We start from the raw sequence: 15,951 nt of genomic DNA on the forward strand, positions 1-15,951 counted from the left end.
ATTATATTAATATAATAATATTATTTAATATTATATACATATATTAAGGGTTGGCGTTACACAGCAACTTTCACGCCAACCTTTTTTTTTTTTTTAAGTTAAATGCCCAATTTTTTTTGTTTCACTTAAATCCTTAAATATCAATTTTTTTTTCTTTTTCCAGTTAAATACTGTTACATAATCATCTTACATGGTCATTTCTTCGATGGTCATTTTTTATCTTATAGGTTGCTCTTTTTTTTCCCCTTTTTTTTTAAAAATCCTTATTTTGAAGAATTCTTAATTTGAAGAATTTGGTTGTTTCCTTTCTGTTTTTGTTTTTGAAGATGAGGGAGAAGAGAGAGTGATTTCTTTATAACTTTGGAAGAAGAGGAAGAAGAGAAAAAAAAGTTGCAGAGAAGAGGAGAGAGAATTTATGTATGAAAGATTGAAGAGGGGTATTTTGGGGAAGGTGAGTACTGTTGTGGTATATTTGTAAAAGCTTTAGGATAGGTGGCAATTTTGTATACACGGAATAAAAAAGTGCTAAAAATTTCAATTTCCCCACTTGGGCGGTGCTGCTCTTGTCTCCCAGTTTCCTGATTGCATGGTCCCTACACTGGCTGCTCTCCATAAACTGTTGGGCTCCTTCTGCATTCTTCAGATGTTGTCCTGGCCTATCTGGTGCCTCAGTCTCACTCGCTGGTTGATGGATTTCTCTATCACAGTTCCCAGATTCTGCCAACAGGTGCTATTTGGTGTTTTTTTTCCTCCCTACTGTTCTGCCATGACCAATTCTGCAGAATCTTGTTGTAAAGAGTTTCTGGGTATTCTGCAATGCTGGTTCTCTGCCTGCTTGCCCTTGTTGTTCATTCTCAGTTTCCACAGTCCCCTCCTCTGCTGCTTCATATTCAAGCCAAGGAGTTGCTGCTGGCTGAAGCTTTTGTTTGCCTACTGGTTTCCTGCTGCAACTTTCTGCTCCAGCTAGGTTGTTTTGCCTTCCTGTCCTTGGCTATGCTTTGCTGAATCTTATATGAGAAGAGACAGCCCTTTGCAGCTCCCCTGGTCTGGCTTTCTAGGATTCTGTTCTCCCCGAATGCAGCCTCTTTCATATTGCAGTTTTTCCAGGGTGCTCAAGCTCCTTCTAGGCTCCCTTGTCCTCATAGGCCCTGTTGCTTTCTGATCTTCCTGCTTTCTCCAGACTTGGGCACAATACATATGTTTGTATGTTCATTTTGCTGAACCTCTTAAGTCTTGCCTGGTGCCACCTTTCTCTGCCTCCTCCTTCCTCACTGACCTCTATCAGGCACATGTTCAAGCTTGCTAGATTCCTCATATCTTCCTTGCAGCCTTTTTGATTTAAATCTAGTTCTGTTGTTAAGCTGAATGCTGATGTGCTTTCGAGCCTGCTGAGCAATGGTCATTATCCCCTCCTGTTTGTTTTAGCCGTTAGCTTATATATTTTGTATCATGATGTAGATAATTTTGTATAGCTTTAGCTTGGTAGACTGACTTGATTTTTATTACAAGCGTTGCTATTGGTTGTAGGGTTCTCTTCTTGAATCCTATCATTGTATGTAATTTGAGAGGTCTTTTAACAAGAGTTGATCCTTGTTCTAATTAAGTAGTTTTCACAATTCAATCCCCTACAATTAGACTTGTCAATTGAGCCTATTAAATCAAGTTTGATTTGTTCAATCTCGGACTCTGAAAAAAATTGAGTTTTGAGTTTCAAGCATATCCATTTAAAAAACACCCTTGCAATCCTTTATAGATTTGAAAACATGGTAAATACGCTATTACAAATTTACAGCTCTATCAAGCCTTGGGCTTGAACAACATTGTTCAAACTCGAATCCAATAACTTAATGAAAAATTTTGTCAATAAGAGTATATGTACATATTTATTATACATAATTTATATATATAGATGATATATCATTATATAAGTGGATGATTTTAAAATAAAGATAAAGTAATACTCAATTACATGATAACACGTTATCTATATATCAAAATTAGATATCAAAAGTATATACATATAGTATTGCTCTAAATTTATTTGTTTAGGCCTTCCTAAGATTTATATTCCATTTGGCCCGAAGCAAAAAATTTCCGAATCGTATAATTAAGCCTTAGGTTTATCTAACCCAGTTGATAGGTCTATTTATAATTCTTTGGAAACCTTAACTATCACAAACTCAAAACTGCTATAAGTTTAAGATCATGGAGGGAAGGAGGTCGTTAGGCATTGAGATCATATGCGAGAGGGGAAAAGATGGTGGGGAAAAAAGGAATGATAATGTCGTAATAGAGTCGACCAAGGATTTGAAAAAGAATATAATAAATGTGAAAGATAGGGGAAATATAATTAAATTATGCATATAAATAAATCTTATTAATTTATTTATACAAACTGAGTTGATTGTTTTTAATTAGATGATGTGATTATTTATTTTTTCTCTCATTTTAAAATTATTTAATCAGATACTATCATATTAAGTTATATGAATGTGTTTATACAATACATTTATAAATATAATATTATTCGCAAAAATAAGAGGGTTTTGATGCAAATGGAATATGTAACGTTTTTTTTTTTTTTAAATTTAGGGAATTTTGAGGTAATATAAGATTTTTTTAAGACGTTAAGTAGTTAAAAATAATATAATAATTTAACTTTTTGATATCATGTTAAATTTTTTTTTCCACAAATAGAATTTAATTTTAGACAAAAAAATGTTATTTATATTATCAAATGATGAAATATTATTGTATAACAATTGATTTTAAATTAAAAATAAAACAATATTCAATCATATTGTGACATATCAATGTTTGTGTATAAATTTGTCCACATCATACTACTCTTTTAAATTTATTTATGTTCTTCCAGATATGACAAATAGTTATATTTATTGTATTCTAAAGAGACGTTTGGTTTGAATAATATTTTATTATCAAAAATGAAAAATTATCTTGAAGATAGATGATCTAAAAGATTATTAAATATAAATTATTATTATGTTTGATACAATTTAGCAAAAATTGATAGATATAAATAATGATTGTGTTTAGTTAAAAGTAATAAAAAAATACTAAAAAATTATTTTACATAAATATCCTTAGGTATAATTATTTTTAAAAAATATTTCATATTATTTGTTATATTAATTAAAAGTGAGAGTATTTTAGTTGTAAAAAATTAATAAACAAAAATAAAATTATAATAAAATCAAAAATATTTTAACAATATTTTAATATCGAATGAGAGGTAATAATAAAATTATTACTTATATTATTTATTACATCATCATTAATAATATAAAATTATTATAATATTTTATTATTAAAAAACTAAACAAAATACTGCACTATATTTTTTTACAAAATCAAACCAAACGACTCTTAACGTCTCGTTCTTTTGACATAGACTTAAGAATCCTCACAAAACACAAAACATCATTGTATCTTATTAGGGGATTTTAATATAAGAGAAAAAGAAAAAAAAGGCGGATACTATCGCGTCAATTTACATATAACTAAGAATAATTTATCGTTTTCCTATTACTCTTTTTATACAATTTATCAACGCTAAGAGCTCTCCCACGGCCTTTTCAACCGTATTGCTTCTCAATGGTTGAGGGAAAAACAGCCAAATACCAGTCACCGCCACGAACGCCACCGTGCACAGCCGTGAAACCAGAAGGGGCAATTGCCACCGGTCAGCCAAGGCTTCCTTAGCCAAAATCTCAACAGCTACACACCCTCCATGCAGGACAAAAAACTGAGTCACCTCCCATGTGGGAGGGACACGTATAATATGATAATAAATCAACTCATGCATAAGACCCGACACAACGAATGTGGCAACGACACCTAGCAAACGGCCCCACCGTATCCCAATCACACAACTAGATATACGCTGTACAGGAATGTATACAGTAGGGCGTAGAATACTTGACACCATAAGGTTCCATCTACGGCCCCAAAAGTCCTGCAGAGAGGTGGCCAAATAGGGCTCGTTGGACTGCGGCTCGATCTCAAAGCCAAAAATATGAGCTGGGATGGCAGCCAGGGCCAGGATAATTTCAAGTTCAAGGTACAAATGGCAACAATAAAGGACTAAAACCAAATGGGGAAGCAAATATTGCTATAATCATAGACCAGAAGTAGCATAACCAGAAGGGCAATTTTGATGGCAAGTTTGAGAAAGTTTGAAGCTTGATGTGGTTCATGGGTTGGATGGGGGATTAGGGGAGATAGGTTAGTGTTATTTTTTGATTTGGGAGGTAGATTTGGGGTTATTTTGATGGGGAGAGAAGCCACCAGCATGAAATGCAGGAGTTTGTTGGTTTCAGAGAGAGGGCCTTGGTGGAAGGCAAAGAGAAGGAGCTTGAAATTGGCCAGCCATGTTAGGAAGAAGGAGGTGACACCAGTGAGGTGGAAGGTGGAGAGGGCTAGAGGGAGAGTGATGAAGAGGTAGAAGATTGGGAGGAGGGAGATGAGCCTTGGGAAGCCCTTTGGGATTCTTGAGGTGATGAGATGACAATAGGTCAAAGATGTGATTGCTGGAAGCCATACCTTGGTGAAGTTCTTGATCTCTTCTTCCATGTCTTTGAGGGGTATCTTCTGTTTGTAGATCCTTTCTCGGTATCTGTGTAGATCTACAATTAGACTAATCACGCATAATTTGATGTTTAAGTGTCTGAATTTGCCTTAAGAAGAGGTCACATTTTAACCATGTCACATTTATTACCTACAGGGTACAATACACTTTCTCACCACCCAACAGTCACATTAATTATTTATAGAGGGACAAGACAAGAGGACTATTCACATTAATTATTTATAGAGGGATAATTATTTATAGAGGGACAAGACAAGAGGATTATTTTTCCTCTAAAGTTTTAATTCAATTTTAAAAACAAATCTATTATAGATGGAAAATTCAAACATATATTCATACTTAAACTTCAGTTAAACTTTATTGTTTATTAAACCAAATAATCAAGTTGAGATCATATTGTTTATTAAACTTTATTTATGTAAATACTGTTTCAAAGCATTGGAAGGAAACACACCAGTTTCCCGTCGTTGCCTGAGAAGTCGCCGGTCACAATAGCAGCGGAACTCGTCATCGTCGGCCGCCGTCGGAGACTGAGAAGTCATCGTGAAAGGTTGCAATATAGCCGTGCCGTGAAGCTGCTGTCTTGTGAGCCTGCAAACCAACAGCCCTCGGCAGCTTCGTCGTCGTCGTCGGCAGGCGTCTTTAAACAGTCGTCGGCAACAGATGAATCGACGACCGTTTCAACTTGTGGCGTCGGAGCAAGTCGTCGGCTGCAGCAAATCCTTTGCGTCTGCGTGCGCTGCAAGGAACAGGAGGAAAGTTTTATATAAAACTGTTTCTCATACTTAGCTTCTGAACCGGCGGACCGGGTTGGACCGCGGTTCAGATGCGAACCGACGGTTCGACCGCGGTCCAACCCGATTTTAATTCTAAAACGGTTCTGTGCATATTAACAGCCGACTACAGTACCGGTTCACGGTCCGACCGGTCCAACCGGCCGGTCCGGTCCGGTTTTTAAATCCTTGGATAAAACAATATTTAATCATAATATGACATATCAATATTTGTATACAAATTTGTCCATATCATACAAATCTTTTAAATTTATCAAAGGAAATAGTATCATTAGTTTTTGGATCTTCCAAATATGGCAAACAATTATATTTATTAAATTATAATTTGGTTTGGGTAATATTTTGTTGCTAAAAATAAAAAATTATCTTGAAAATAGATGACTTAAAAGATTACTAGGTATAAATGATTACCATATTTAATACAATTTAATAAAAATTGGTATGCATAAATAATAATTGTCTTTGGTTTAAAGTAATAAAAAATATTAAATATTATTTGTTATATTAATTAAAAATGAGGGTGTTTTAGTAGTAAAAAATTAATAAATAAAAATAAAATTATAATAAAATCAAAATTACTTTGATAATATCTTAATATATAAGGGAAATGATAATAAGATAACTATCTATATCGTCATTAATAATATAAAATTACTATAATTATTATTGAAAAATTAAAAAAGATAATACATTACATTTTTCTATAACACAAATCAAACGGTTTTTAATGTCTTATTCTTTTGACATAAACTTAAGAATCCTACACCACGTAAAACAACATTACCTTTTCTTAAGTGATTTGAAACTAAGAGAAAAAAGAGACCATAATTTTCTCCATACACATACTATCACATCAATTTACATATCACTAAGATAGATTTATCGCTTTCCTATCACTCTTTTGATACAATCTACCAACACTGAGAGCTCCCCCAAGGCCTTTTCATCCATATTACTTCTGAATAGTTGAGGGCAAAACAGCCATATACCAGTCACCGCCACAAACGCCACCGTGCACAGCCGTGAAAGTAGGGGGGGCAGTTGCCACCGGTCAGCCAAGGCTTCCTTAACCAAAATCTCAACAGCTACACACCCTCCATGCAGGACAAAAAACAGAGTCACCTCCCATGTGGGAGGCGCACGTATAACATGATAATAAATCAACTCATGCATAAGACCCGAAACAACGAATGTGGCAACGACACCTAGCAACCGGCCCCATCGTATTCCAATCACGCAACTGGATATACGCTGTACAGGAATGTATACTGTAGGGCGTAGAATACTTGACACCATAAGGTTCCACCTACGGCCCCAAAAGTCCTGCAGAGAGGTGGCCAAATAGGGCTCGTTGAACTGCGGCTCGATCTCAAAGCCAAAAATATGAGCTGGGATGGCAGCCAGGGCCAGGAGAATTTCAAGTTCAAGGTACAAATGGCAACAATAAAGGACTAAAACCAAATGGGGAAGCAAATATTGCCTGTAATCATAGACCAGAAGTAGCATAACCAGAAGGGCAATTTTGATGGCAAGTTTGAGAAAGTTTGAAGCTTGATGTGGTTCATGGGTTGGATGGGGGATTTGGGGAGATAGGTTAGTGTTATTTTTTGATTTGGGAGGTAGATTTGGGGTTATTTTGATGGGGAGAGAAGCCACCAGCATGAAATGCAGGAGTTTGTTGGTTTCAGAGAGAGGACCTTGGTGGAAGGCAAAGAGAAGGAGCTTGAAATTGGCCAGCCATGTGAGGAAGAAGGAGGTGACAGCAGTGAGGTGGAAGGTAGAGAGGGCTAGAGGGAGAGTGATGAAGAGGTAGAAGATTGGGAGGAGGGAGATGAGCCTTGGGAAGCCCTTTGGGATTCTTGAGGTGATGAGATGACAATAGGTCAAAGATGTGATTGCTGGAAGCCATACCATGGTGAAGTTCTTGATCTCTTCTTCCATGTCTTTGAGGGGTATCTTCTGTTTGTAGATCCTTTCTCGGTATCTGTGTAGATCTACAATTAGACTAATCATGAATAATTTGATGTTTAAGTGTCTGAATTTGCCTTAAGAAGAGGTCACATTTTAACCATGTCACATTCATTACCTACAGGGTACAATACACTTTCTCACCACCCAACAGTCACATTAATTATTTATAGAGGGACAAGACAAGAGGATTATTTTTCCTCCAAAGTTTTAATTCAATTTTAAAAACAAATCTATTATAGATGGAAAATTTAAACATATATTCATTCTTAAACTTCAGTTAAAATTATTGTTAAATATAAGAGTGAATTTGTTATTTAATAATAATTTTAAAAAATAAATAATTTTGTCTTTTTTTGTGGGATATTGAATTTTTTACTTTTTTTTAATTATGTATATATATATATATATACACTACTCATCTCAAACCTTAAACAAAAATATTACAACAGTAACTCATTTCTCTAAAATATCTCTATTAATGTAACTCATATAGAAAAAGAGAATACACAGTAGTAATCTCTCTCTTTTTACTTAGTCTTTCAACAAGAGAAACAATCTTTGCAACATAAAAAAAAAATTTTCAATAGAAAAGGTACTTACCATTGAATAATAAAACCAATGAGAGAAATTATTATAAAGAATTCAATTTGAATCCATCGTTTCATATTAATAGATTGTTTAATGTTGTGATTTCACGTTAATATCAACCTATTTTTCGTCTGGTTTTTTATCTAGACCTCAATTTTCATATTTTTTAACCATCAATACAATATTAAACAGTATTATAACAACATTCAACAATACAACGATATGAAATCATGACATTAAACAATTTATTAATATGAAATCATGGGTCCAAATTGAATCTTTTATAATAGTTTCTCTCACTGGTTTTATTATTCAATCACAGATACCTTTTCTATTGAAGAATTTATTTTCATGTTGCAAATATTTCTACCTTTGCTGGAAGACTGAGTAAAAAGAGAGATTATTATTGTGTATTCGCTCTTTTTGCATGAGTTACATCAATGGGGGTATTTGGGGAAATGAGTTACTGTTGTGATATTTTTGTTTAGGGTTTAAAATGAGTGACATATATGTATACACAATTAAAAAAAATGGTAAAAAATTTAATATCCCTATGTTTTCCCTCAGGTTTTGAAAATTAACATTTCACCCTAGACCTTAACTTTGAAAAGTGACTTTTCCCCCTTAAATCCCTAAGTTTTTCCTTCACCTGTCCCTTCGGCCATTGGCAATGGCTAGAGGCCACGAACTTTGCTGGACAACCGTTGTCGTCCAAAGGTCGTCCTCTGGACGACGATGACTCCTTCATTTGCCATAGGACCGTCGTTCACATACAGAAGTGGTCGGATTTTAAGTTTGGGATCCTCGAGAGAAAAGTAAATTTTTCAAAATTTAATCTTAGGAAAATTATTAGTTTTCCAAACTAAAGAGGAAAATAAAATATAATTTTAATTATTTTAATATTATTTATAAAATAACAATTCTATCTCTTAACTCTAATAGAAAATTTACGAATGTATCTTAACAGATTAAAACTTTAGTAGGTGTTTGGATTTTTTGCCAGCGGTAGGCATATATTTGTCATTTCGCTTAAACTTGGGTGGGACATAGTCCTTTGGCCTTTATAGAGTCACATTTATTGTGCGGTCCCTCTGGGCTTCTGTCACTTGGCCGGTGCTGCAATTGTCTCCCAGTTTCCTGATTGCATGGTCCCTTCACTGGCTGCTCTCCATAAACTGTTGGGCTCCTTCTGCATTCTTCAGATGTTGTCCTGGCCTATCTGGTGCCTTAGTCTTACTTGCTGGTTGATGGCTTTCTCTATCACCGTTCCCAGATTCTGCCAACAGGTGCTATTTGGTGTTTTTTTTCCTCCCTACTGTTCTGCCATGACCAATTCTGCAGAATCTTGTTGTAAAGAGTTTCTAGGTATTCTGCAATGCTGGTTCTCTGCCTGCTTGCCCTTGTTGTTCATTCTCAGTTGCCGCAGTCCCCTCCTTTGCTGCTACATATTCAAGCCAAGGAGTTGCTGCTGGCTGAAGCTGTTGTTTGCCTACTGGTTTCTTGCTGCAACTTTCTGCTCCAGCTTGGTTGTTTTGCCTTCCTGTCCTTGGCTATGTTTGCTGAATTTTATGTGAGAAGAGACAGCCCTTTGCAGCTCCCCTGGTCTGGCTTTCTAGGATTCTATTCTCCCCGAATGCAGCCTCTTTCATATTGCAGTTTTTCCAGGGTGCTCAAGCTCCTTCTAGGCTCCCTTGTTCTCATAGGCCCTGTTGCTTTCTGATCTTCCTGCTTTCTCCAGACTTGGGCACAATACATATGTTTGTATGTTCATTTTGCTGAACCTCTTAAGTCTTGCCTGGTGCCACCTTTCTCTGGCTCCTCCTTCCTCACTTGCCTCTATCAGGCACATGTTCAAGCTTGCTAGATTCCTCATATCTTCCTTGCAGCCTTTTTTATTTAAATCTAGTTCTGTTGTTAAGCTGAATGCTGATGTGGTTTCGAGCCTGCTGAGCAATGGTCATTATCCCCTCCAGTTTGTTTTAGCCATTAGCTTATATATTTTGTATCATGATGTAGATAATTTTGCATAGCTTTAGCTTGGTAGACTGACTTTCTTTTTATTACAAGCGTTGCTATTGGTTGTAGGGCTCTCTTCTTGAATCCTATCATTGTATGAATTTTGATAGGCCTTCAAGAGGAGTTGATCCTTGTTCTAATTAAGTATTTTTGCCTGTCCTTAACTTTGCTTATGCTATTCTGCCCCTTCTGACAGAGTGAGTTTAGAGTGTTCTCGAATCCTTTGTAGACTCGTCGTTTCTTTGTTCAATATATTTTTTTAATTATCCCAAAATATAATGTTAAAGATACGATAATTTGACTATTTTATAGATTAAAAAAACTTATAATTCAATCCATTACAATTAGACTTGTCAATCAAACCTATTAAATCAAGTTTGATTTGTTCAATCTCGAAGTGTGAAAAAAATTGAGTTTGAGTTTAAAGTATATCCATTTAAAAAACACTCTTACAATGCTTTATAGATTTGAAAACATGATAAATACGCTATTACAAATTTACAGTTCTATCAACCCTCGGGCTTGAATAACATTGTTCAAACTCGAGTCCAATAACTTAATGAAAAATTTATTAATAAGAGTATGTGTACATATTTTTTATACATAATTTGTTTATACAGATGATATATCATTGTATGATTGAATAATTTTGAATTAAAGATAAAGTAACATTCAATCATATAATAATACATTATCTGTATATCAAAATCATATATCAAAAATATATACACATAATATTACTCTAAATTTATTTGTTTAACTAAGATTGATTTATCGCTTTCCTATCACTCTTTTGATATAATCTACCAACGCTAAGAGCTCCCCCACGGCCTTTTCAACCGTATTGCTTCTCAATGGTTGAGGGAAAAACAGCCAAATACCAGTCACCACGACGAACGCCACCGTGCACACCCGTGAAACCAGAGGGGGCAATTGCCACCGGTCAGCCAAGGCTTCCTTAGCCAAAATCTCAACAGCTACACACCCTCCATGCAGGACAAAAAACTGAGTCACCTCCCATGTGGGAGGCACACGTATAACATGATAATAAATCAACTCATGCATAAGACCCGAAACAACGAATGTGGCAACGACACCTAGCAACCGGCCCCACCGTATCCCAATCACACAACTAGATATACGCTGTACAGGAATGTATACAGTAGGGCGTAGAATACTTGACACCATAAGGTTCCATCTACGGCCCCAAAAGTCCTGCAGAGAGGTGGCCAAATAGGGCTCGTTGGACTGCGGCTCGATCTCAAAGCCAAAAATATGAGCTGGGATGGCAGCCAGGGCCAGGATAATTTCAAGTTCAAGGTACAAATGGCAACAATAAAGGACTAAAACCAAATGGGGATGCAAATATTGCCTGTAATCATAGACCAGAAGTAGCATAACCAGAAGGGCAATTTTGATGGCAAGTTTGAGAAAGCTTGAACCTTGATGTGGTTCTTGGGTCGGATGGGGGATTTGGGGGGATGGGTTAGTGTTATTTTTTGATTTGTGAGGTAGATTTGGGTTATTTTGATGGGGAGAGAAGCCACCAGGATGAAATGTTGGAGTTTGTTGGTTTCAGAGAGAGGGCCTTGGTGGAAGGCAAAGAGAAGGAGCTTGAAGTTGGCCAGCCATGTGAGGAAGAAGGAGGTGACACCTGTGAGGTGGGAGGAGGAGAGGGCTAGAGGAAGAGTGATGAAGAGGTAGAAGATTGGGAGGAGGGAGATGAGCCTTGGGAAGCCCTTTGGGATTCTTGAGGTGATGAGATGACAATAGGTCAAAGATGTGATTGCTGGAAGCCATACCTTGGTTAAGTTCTTGATCTCTTCTTCCATGTCTTTGAGGGGTATTTTCTGTTTGTAGATCCTTTCTCTGTATTTGTGTAGATCTACAATTAGACTAATTTAATCACGCATAATTTGATGTTTAAGTGTGTGAATTTGCCTTAAGAAGAGATCACATCTTCAACAAGTCAAATTTATTATTTACTGTGTACATTAGATTTTCCCACCTAACAGCAGGATTATTATTTACAGAGGGTCCGAGGGCTATTTTCTACTCATATTTTAACTCAATTTAAAAGAAATCCATGATAGATAAAGAATTCTAACACTCACCTATCCCAAAACTTTTATTAAAATTACTGTTAAATATAAGAGTAAATTTGTTATTTAATAATAATATTAAAAAATATATAATTTTATCTCATTTTTTTCTCTGATTTTAAAAATTAACATTTCATCTTTAGACTTTAACTTTAAAATGTGATTTTTCCTCTCTCAAATACCTAGGTTTTTTCTTCATTCTTCCTCCGACCATTGGTGGTGGCCAAAGTTCCAAACTTTGTTGAACACCACTCATTGTCCTTGGGCGACGGTTGTCATCCAAAGATCATCCTTTAGACGATAACGACTCCTTCGCTTATCATAAAACTATCTTTTGCAGACGGAAGTGATTGAATTTTAGTTTGGTATCTTATGGGAGAAAAAATAAATTTTTTAAAACTTAATTTTAGAAAATTATTAATTTTCAAAATCAAAAAGAGAAAATGAGATATAATTTTAATTATTTTAATATTACTAATAAAATAATAATTTTTGGATTCTGTATCAAACTTTTTTTCATTTATAGAATTTGACTTTAAATGATAAAATATAATTTATTTTATCAAACAGCAAAAACAATGTTCTTGAGACATAGCTTAAGGGGCCCATGTAAGTTGCCCTTTATAGTGGTGGGACAACTTGTGAAATAAATTAAGGGCCAATTCAAGCCAAGGTCACATCATCACATGTTATGTATAAAGTTGAATATTTAATATCAGCAATTTCCATTTCCTTGCAAAATTAATAATAATGAGAAGGCTATGAAAATGACAAATCTATGTAAGTCAAGTTTCAAACAAATTAAATTCAAACAAACAAAAAACGTAGATAAACCTAACTTTTTTGACTCCGAACTAGTGAAAAAGAACTATACAAAGTGACAATTCTCCTCGTCATCTATATCCCCTCTGCCCACAAAAAAACTCTCTCTTCTCTACTAATTTTGGATACATCATAGAAGTTAGACTGATCAGCATTAGCCCGATATTAAAAATTTGGCATGACTCGCATCAGTTTAGCACAAAAAAAAAAAAGTCATGCCCTGAACCATGAAATAAGGCCCACAGGCCAATGCTACCAACTAAATATATCAAATTATAAATAATATAAAATTAGTTAAATATTAATTAAAATTTAAAAATTATAAGTTAATCGTGTCCCAAGCCCTGAGTTTTGCCAGGCCGGCCCGGCACAGTGGGCTGCCTCTAACCAGTTTGGGCATGGTTCTGTTTTAGCAGAATATAATCCTTAATTTGAATTAAAACAAACCCTAATTTCAAAAATTAAAGCAAATCCCTAATTTCAACATAAATCCTAATCTCTTAAGTTGATTTATACTGAAATTGAATTAATCCCCAATTAAAAAAAATTGAAACTCTAATTCTGATTCAAGAACCCTAATTCAGAATTAGAATTATTAAAAGCAATAATTAAAAAAAACTTTAAAACTCTAGATTTAGGGTTTTCAAAATATAATTTCAAAGTTTAATTCTCAAATTCAGATTTTATAATCTAATGCATACTGCTCTGATATCACATATAAGATTTATTTTGCAATAAACATAATAAAATAAATCATTCAATTCAATTCCAAGATCTATGCATAAATTATAAAATACTGAATTAAACTTTAGGGTTTTATAAATACCTAGATCTCTATACAATTTGAAACTGAAAAATCTATTGAAATCACCTGAAATTATCTGCTGAGATCACCTCTCAATGTGACTTGGTATTCTACTCCAGCAACCTCTCTGAATGACAGCTTTGAATGGGTAAGCTATACTGCATTTATTTTACATTAAATTTTGTAGCAAAGACCTAGCCAATTTATAGTAGGTTAATTGACCCTCCATCAAGGTCCAATAAACCTTAAGAGTCACACTTATGCTGTCCACCCAAATCATAACTTTTAATTGTATTAGACTTATCTTTATTGATCACTTAAACCCATCTTTAAACTGGTATTAGACTATTCAATTACCCGGTTTTATTAAATCAAAAATCATAATTAATGTTAGCCCACATCAGGAAATTTCTAACAGCTCAAGCTCCTTCTAGGCTCCCTTGTTCTCATAGGCCTTGTTGCTTTTTGATCTTACTACTTTCTCCAGCCTTGGGCACATATGTTTGCATGTTCATTTTGGTGAACCTCTTACTTCTTGCCTGTTGCCACCTTTCTCCGGCACCTCCTTCCTCACTGACCTCTATCAGGAACATATTCAAGCTTGTTAGTTCCTCATATCTTCTTGCAGCCCTTTTGGTTTAAATCTAGTTCTGTCGTTAAGCTGAATGCTGATGTGGTTTCGAGCCTGCTAAGCAATGGTCATTATCCCCTCCTATTTGTTTTAGCCATTAGCTTATATATTTTGTATTATGGTGTAGATAATTTTTGTATAGTTTTAGCTTGGTAGACTGGCTTGCTCTAAGAGGAGTTGATCCTTGTTATGATTTGGTAGTTTTTGTTGATTCTTAGCTTTGCTTATGCCATCTTGCCCCTTCTGATAGAGTGAGCTTAGGGTGTTTCCAAATCCTTCATTGACTCGTTGTTTCTTTGCTCAATATACTTTTTAATTACCCAAAAAATAATGGTAAAGATCTGATAATTTAACTATTTTATAGATTAAATAAACTTACAATTCAATCCTTTATAATTAGACTTATCAATCAATCATACTAAAATAAACTTGATTTGATTTAGTTCGAATTGTGAAAAAAAAAATTGAGTTTGAGTTTCAAACATGTCCATTTTAAAAAAACCCTTGCAATCATTTAAGGGTTTAAAAACATGACAAATATACTATTTCAAATTTACAGCTCTATCAAGCCTAGGGTTTGAACAACATTGTTCATACATGAGTGTAATAACTTAATAAATAAATTTATCAATAAGACTATGTATATACATTTTTTTTTGTATATAATTTATGTATACAGATAATGTATCATCATATGGTTGAATGATTTTAAATTAAAAATAAAGTAACACTTAATCACATAATGATATATTATCTGTATACCTAAATTATATACTAAAAATGTGTGTACATAGTTGTTACCTAAATTTATTTATTTAGGCTTTCCTGAGATCTAAATTCCATTTGACCCAAAACCAAAAATTTTTGAATTGAATAATTAAGCCTTAGGCTTATCCGACCTAGTTGATTGGTCTATCTATAATTCTTTGGAAACCTTAATGACCACAAGCTCAGAATTACCATAAGTTTAAGATCATGATGGGAGAGAGGCTGTTAGGCATTGAGACCATATGCGAATGCGAGAGGGGGAAAGATAGTGGGGACAAGAGGAAGGGTAATGTCGTAATGGGGGTCGATCAAGGATTCGAGCAAGAATATAATGAGGGTGAAAGATATAAGAAATATAATTAAATTATACATACAAACAGATTTTATTAATTTATCTAAATAAATTGATATGATTATTTTTAATTAAATAATATAATTATTTATTTATTTTTTATTTTAAAATCGCTTAATCAGATACTATAACATTAAGTTATAGGGATGAGTTTATGCATTACATTTATAAATATGGTATTTACTCATGGAAATAAGAGGGTTTTGATGCAAATAGAATATATAAAGATTTTTTTTTTAATTTAGGAAATTTTGAGATAATATAAGATTTTTTAAGAAATTATATAATTAGAGATAATATAATAATATAATTTTTGGACACTTTGTCAAACTTTTTTTCATTTATGAAATTTAACTTTAAATGAAAAAATATAATTTATTTTATCAAACAGCAAAAAAATGTTCTTGAGACATAGCATAAGGGGCCCATGTAAGTTGCCCTTCATAGTGGTGGGACAACTTGTGAAATAAATTAAGGGCCAATTCAAGCCAAG

The 15,951-nt window shown here is 34.2% G+C and overlaps 2 protein-coding genes and 1 pseudogene across 2 annotated transcripts; all 3 read right to left on the reverse strand.

The window, feature by feature from the left end:
* Positions 1-3,423: 3,423 nt before the first annotated feature.
* On the reverse strand, positions 3,424-4,683 carry LOC123202331 (annotated as a pseudogene).
* Positions 4,684-6,077: 1,394 nt separating this feature from the next.
* Positions 6,078-7,443, reverse strand: LOC123201651 (probable long-chain-alcohol O-fatty-acyltransferase 5). The gene has a single exon (XM_044617244.1). The coding sequence runs from the start codon at positions 7,414-7,416 to the stop codon at positions 6,283-6,285; it is 1,134 nt and encodes a 377-aa protein (XP_044473179.1). The 5' UTR covers positions 7,417-7,443; the 3' UTR covers positions 6,078-6,282.
* A 3,282-nt stretch (positions 7,444-10,725) lies between these two features.
* On the reverse strand, positions 10,726-11,962 carry LOC123201643 (probable long-chain-alcohol O-fatty-acyltransferase 5). Its single transcript, XM_044617234.1, is given in 2 exon segments — positions 10,726-11,493; positions 11,496-11,962. Coding segments are annotated over 2 exon segments (1,059 nt in total). The 5' UTR covers positions 11,811-11,962; the 3' UTR covers positions 10,726-10,749.
* Positions 11,963-15,951: the final 3,989 nt, after the last annotated feature.

Source organism: Mangifera indica, chromosome 18, assembly GCF_011075055.1.
Source record: "Mangifera indica cultivar Alphonso chromosome 18, CATAS_Mindica_2.1, whole genome shotgun sequence".
Taxonomy (NCBI): domain Eukaryota; kingdom Viridiplantae; phylum Streptophyta; class Magnoliopsida; order Sapindales; family Anacardiaceae; genus Mangifera; species Mangifera indica.

Coding starts and splice junctions, on each gene's coding strand:
- LOC123201651 (XM_044617244.1), bottom strand. CDS start 7,416: ATGATTAGTCTAATTGTAGATCTACACAGATACCGAGAAAGGATCTAC.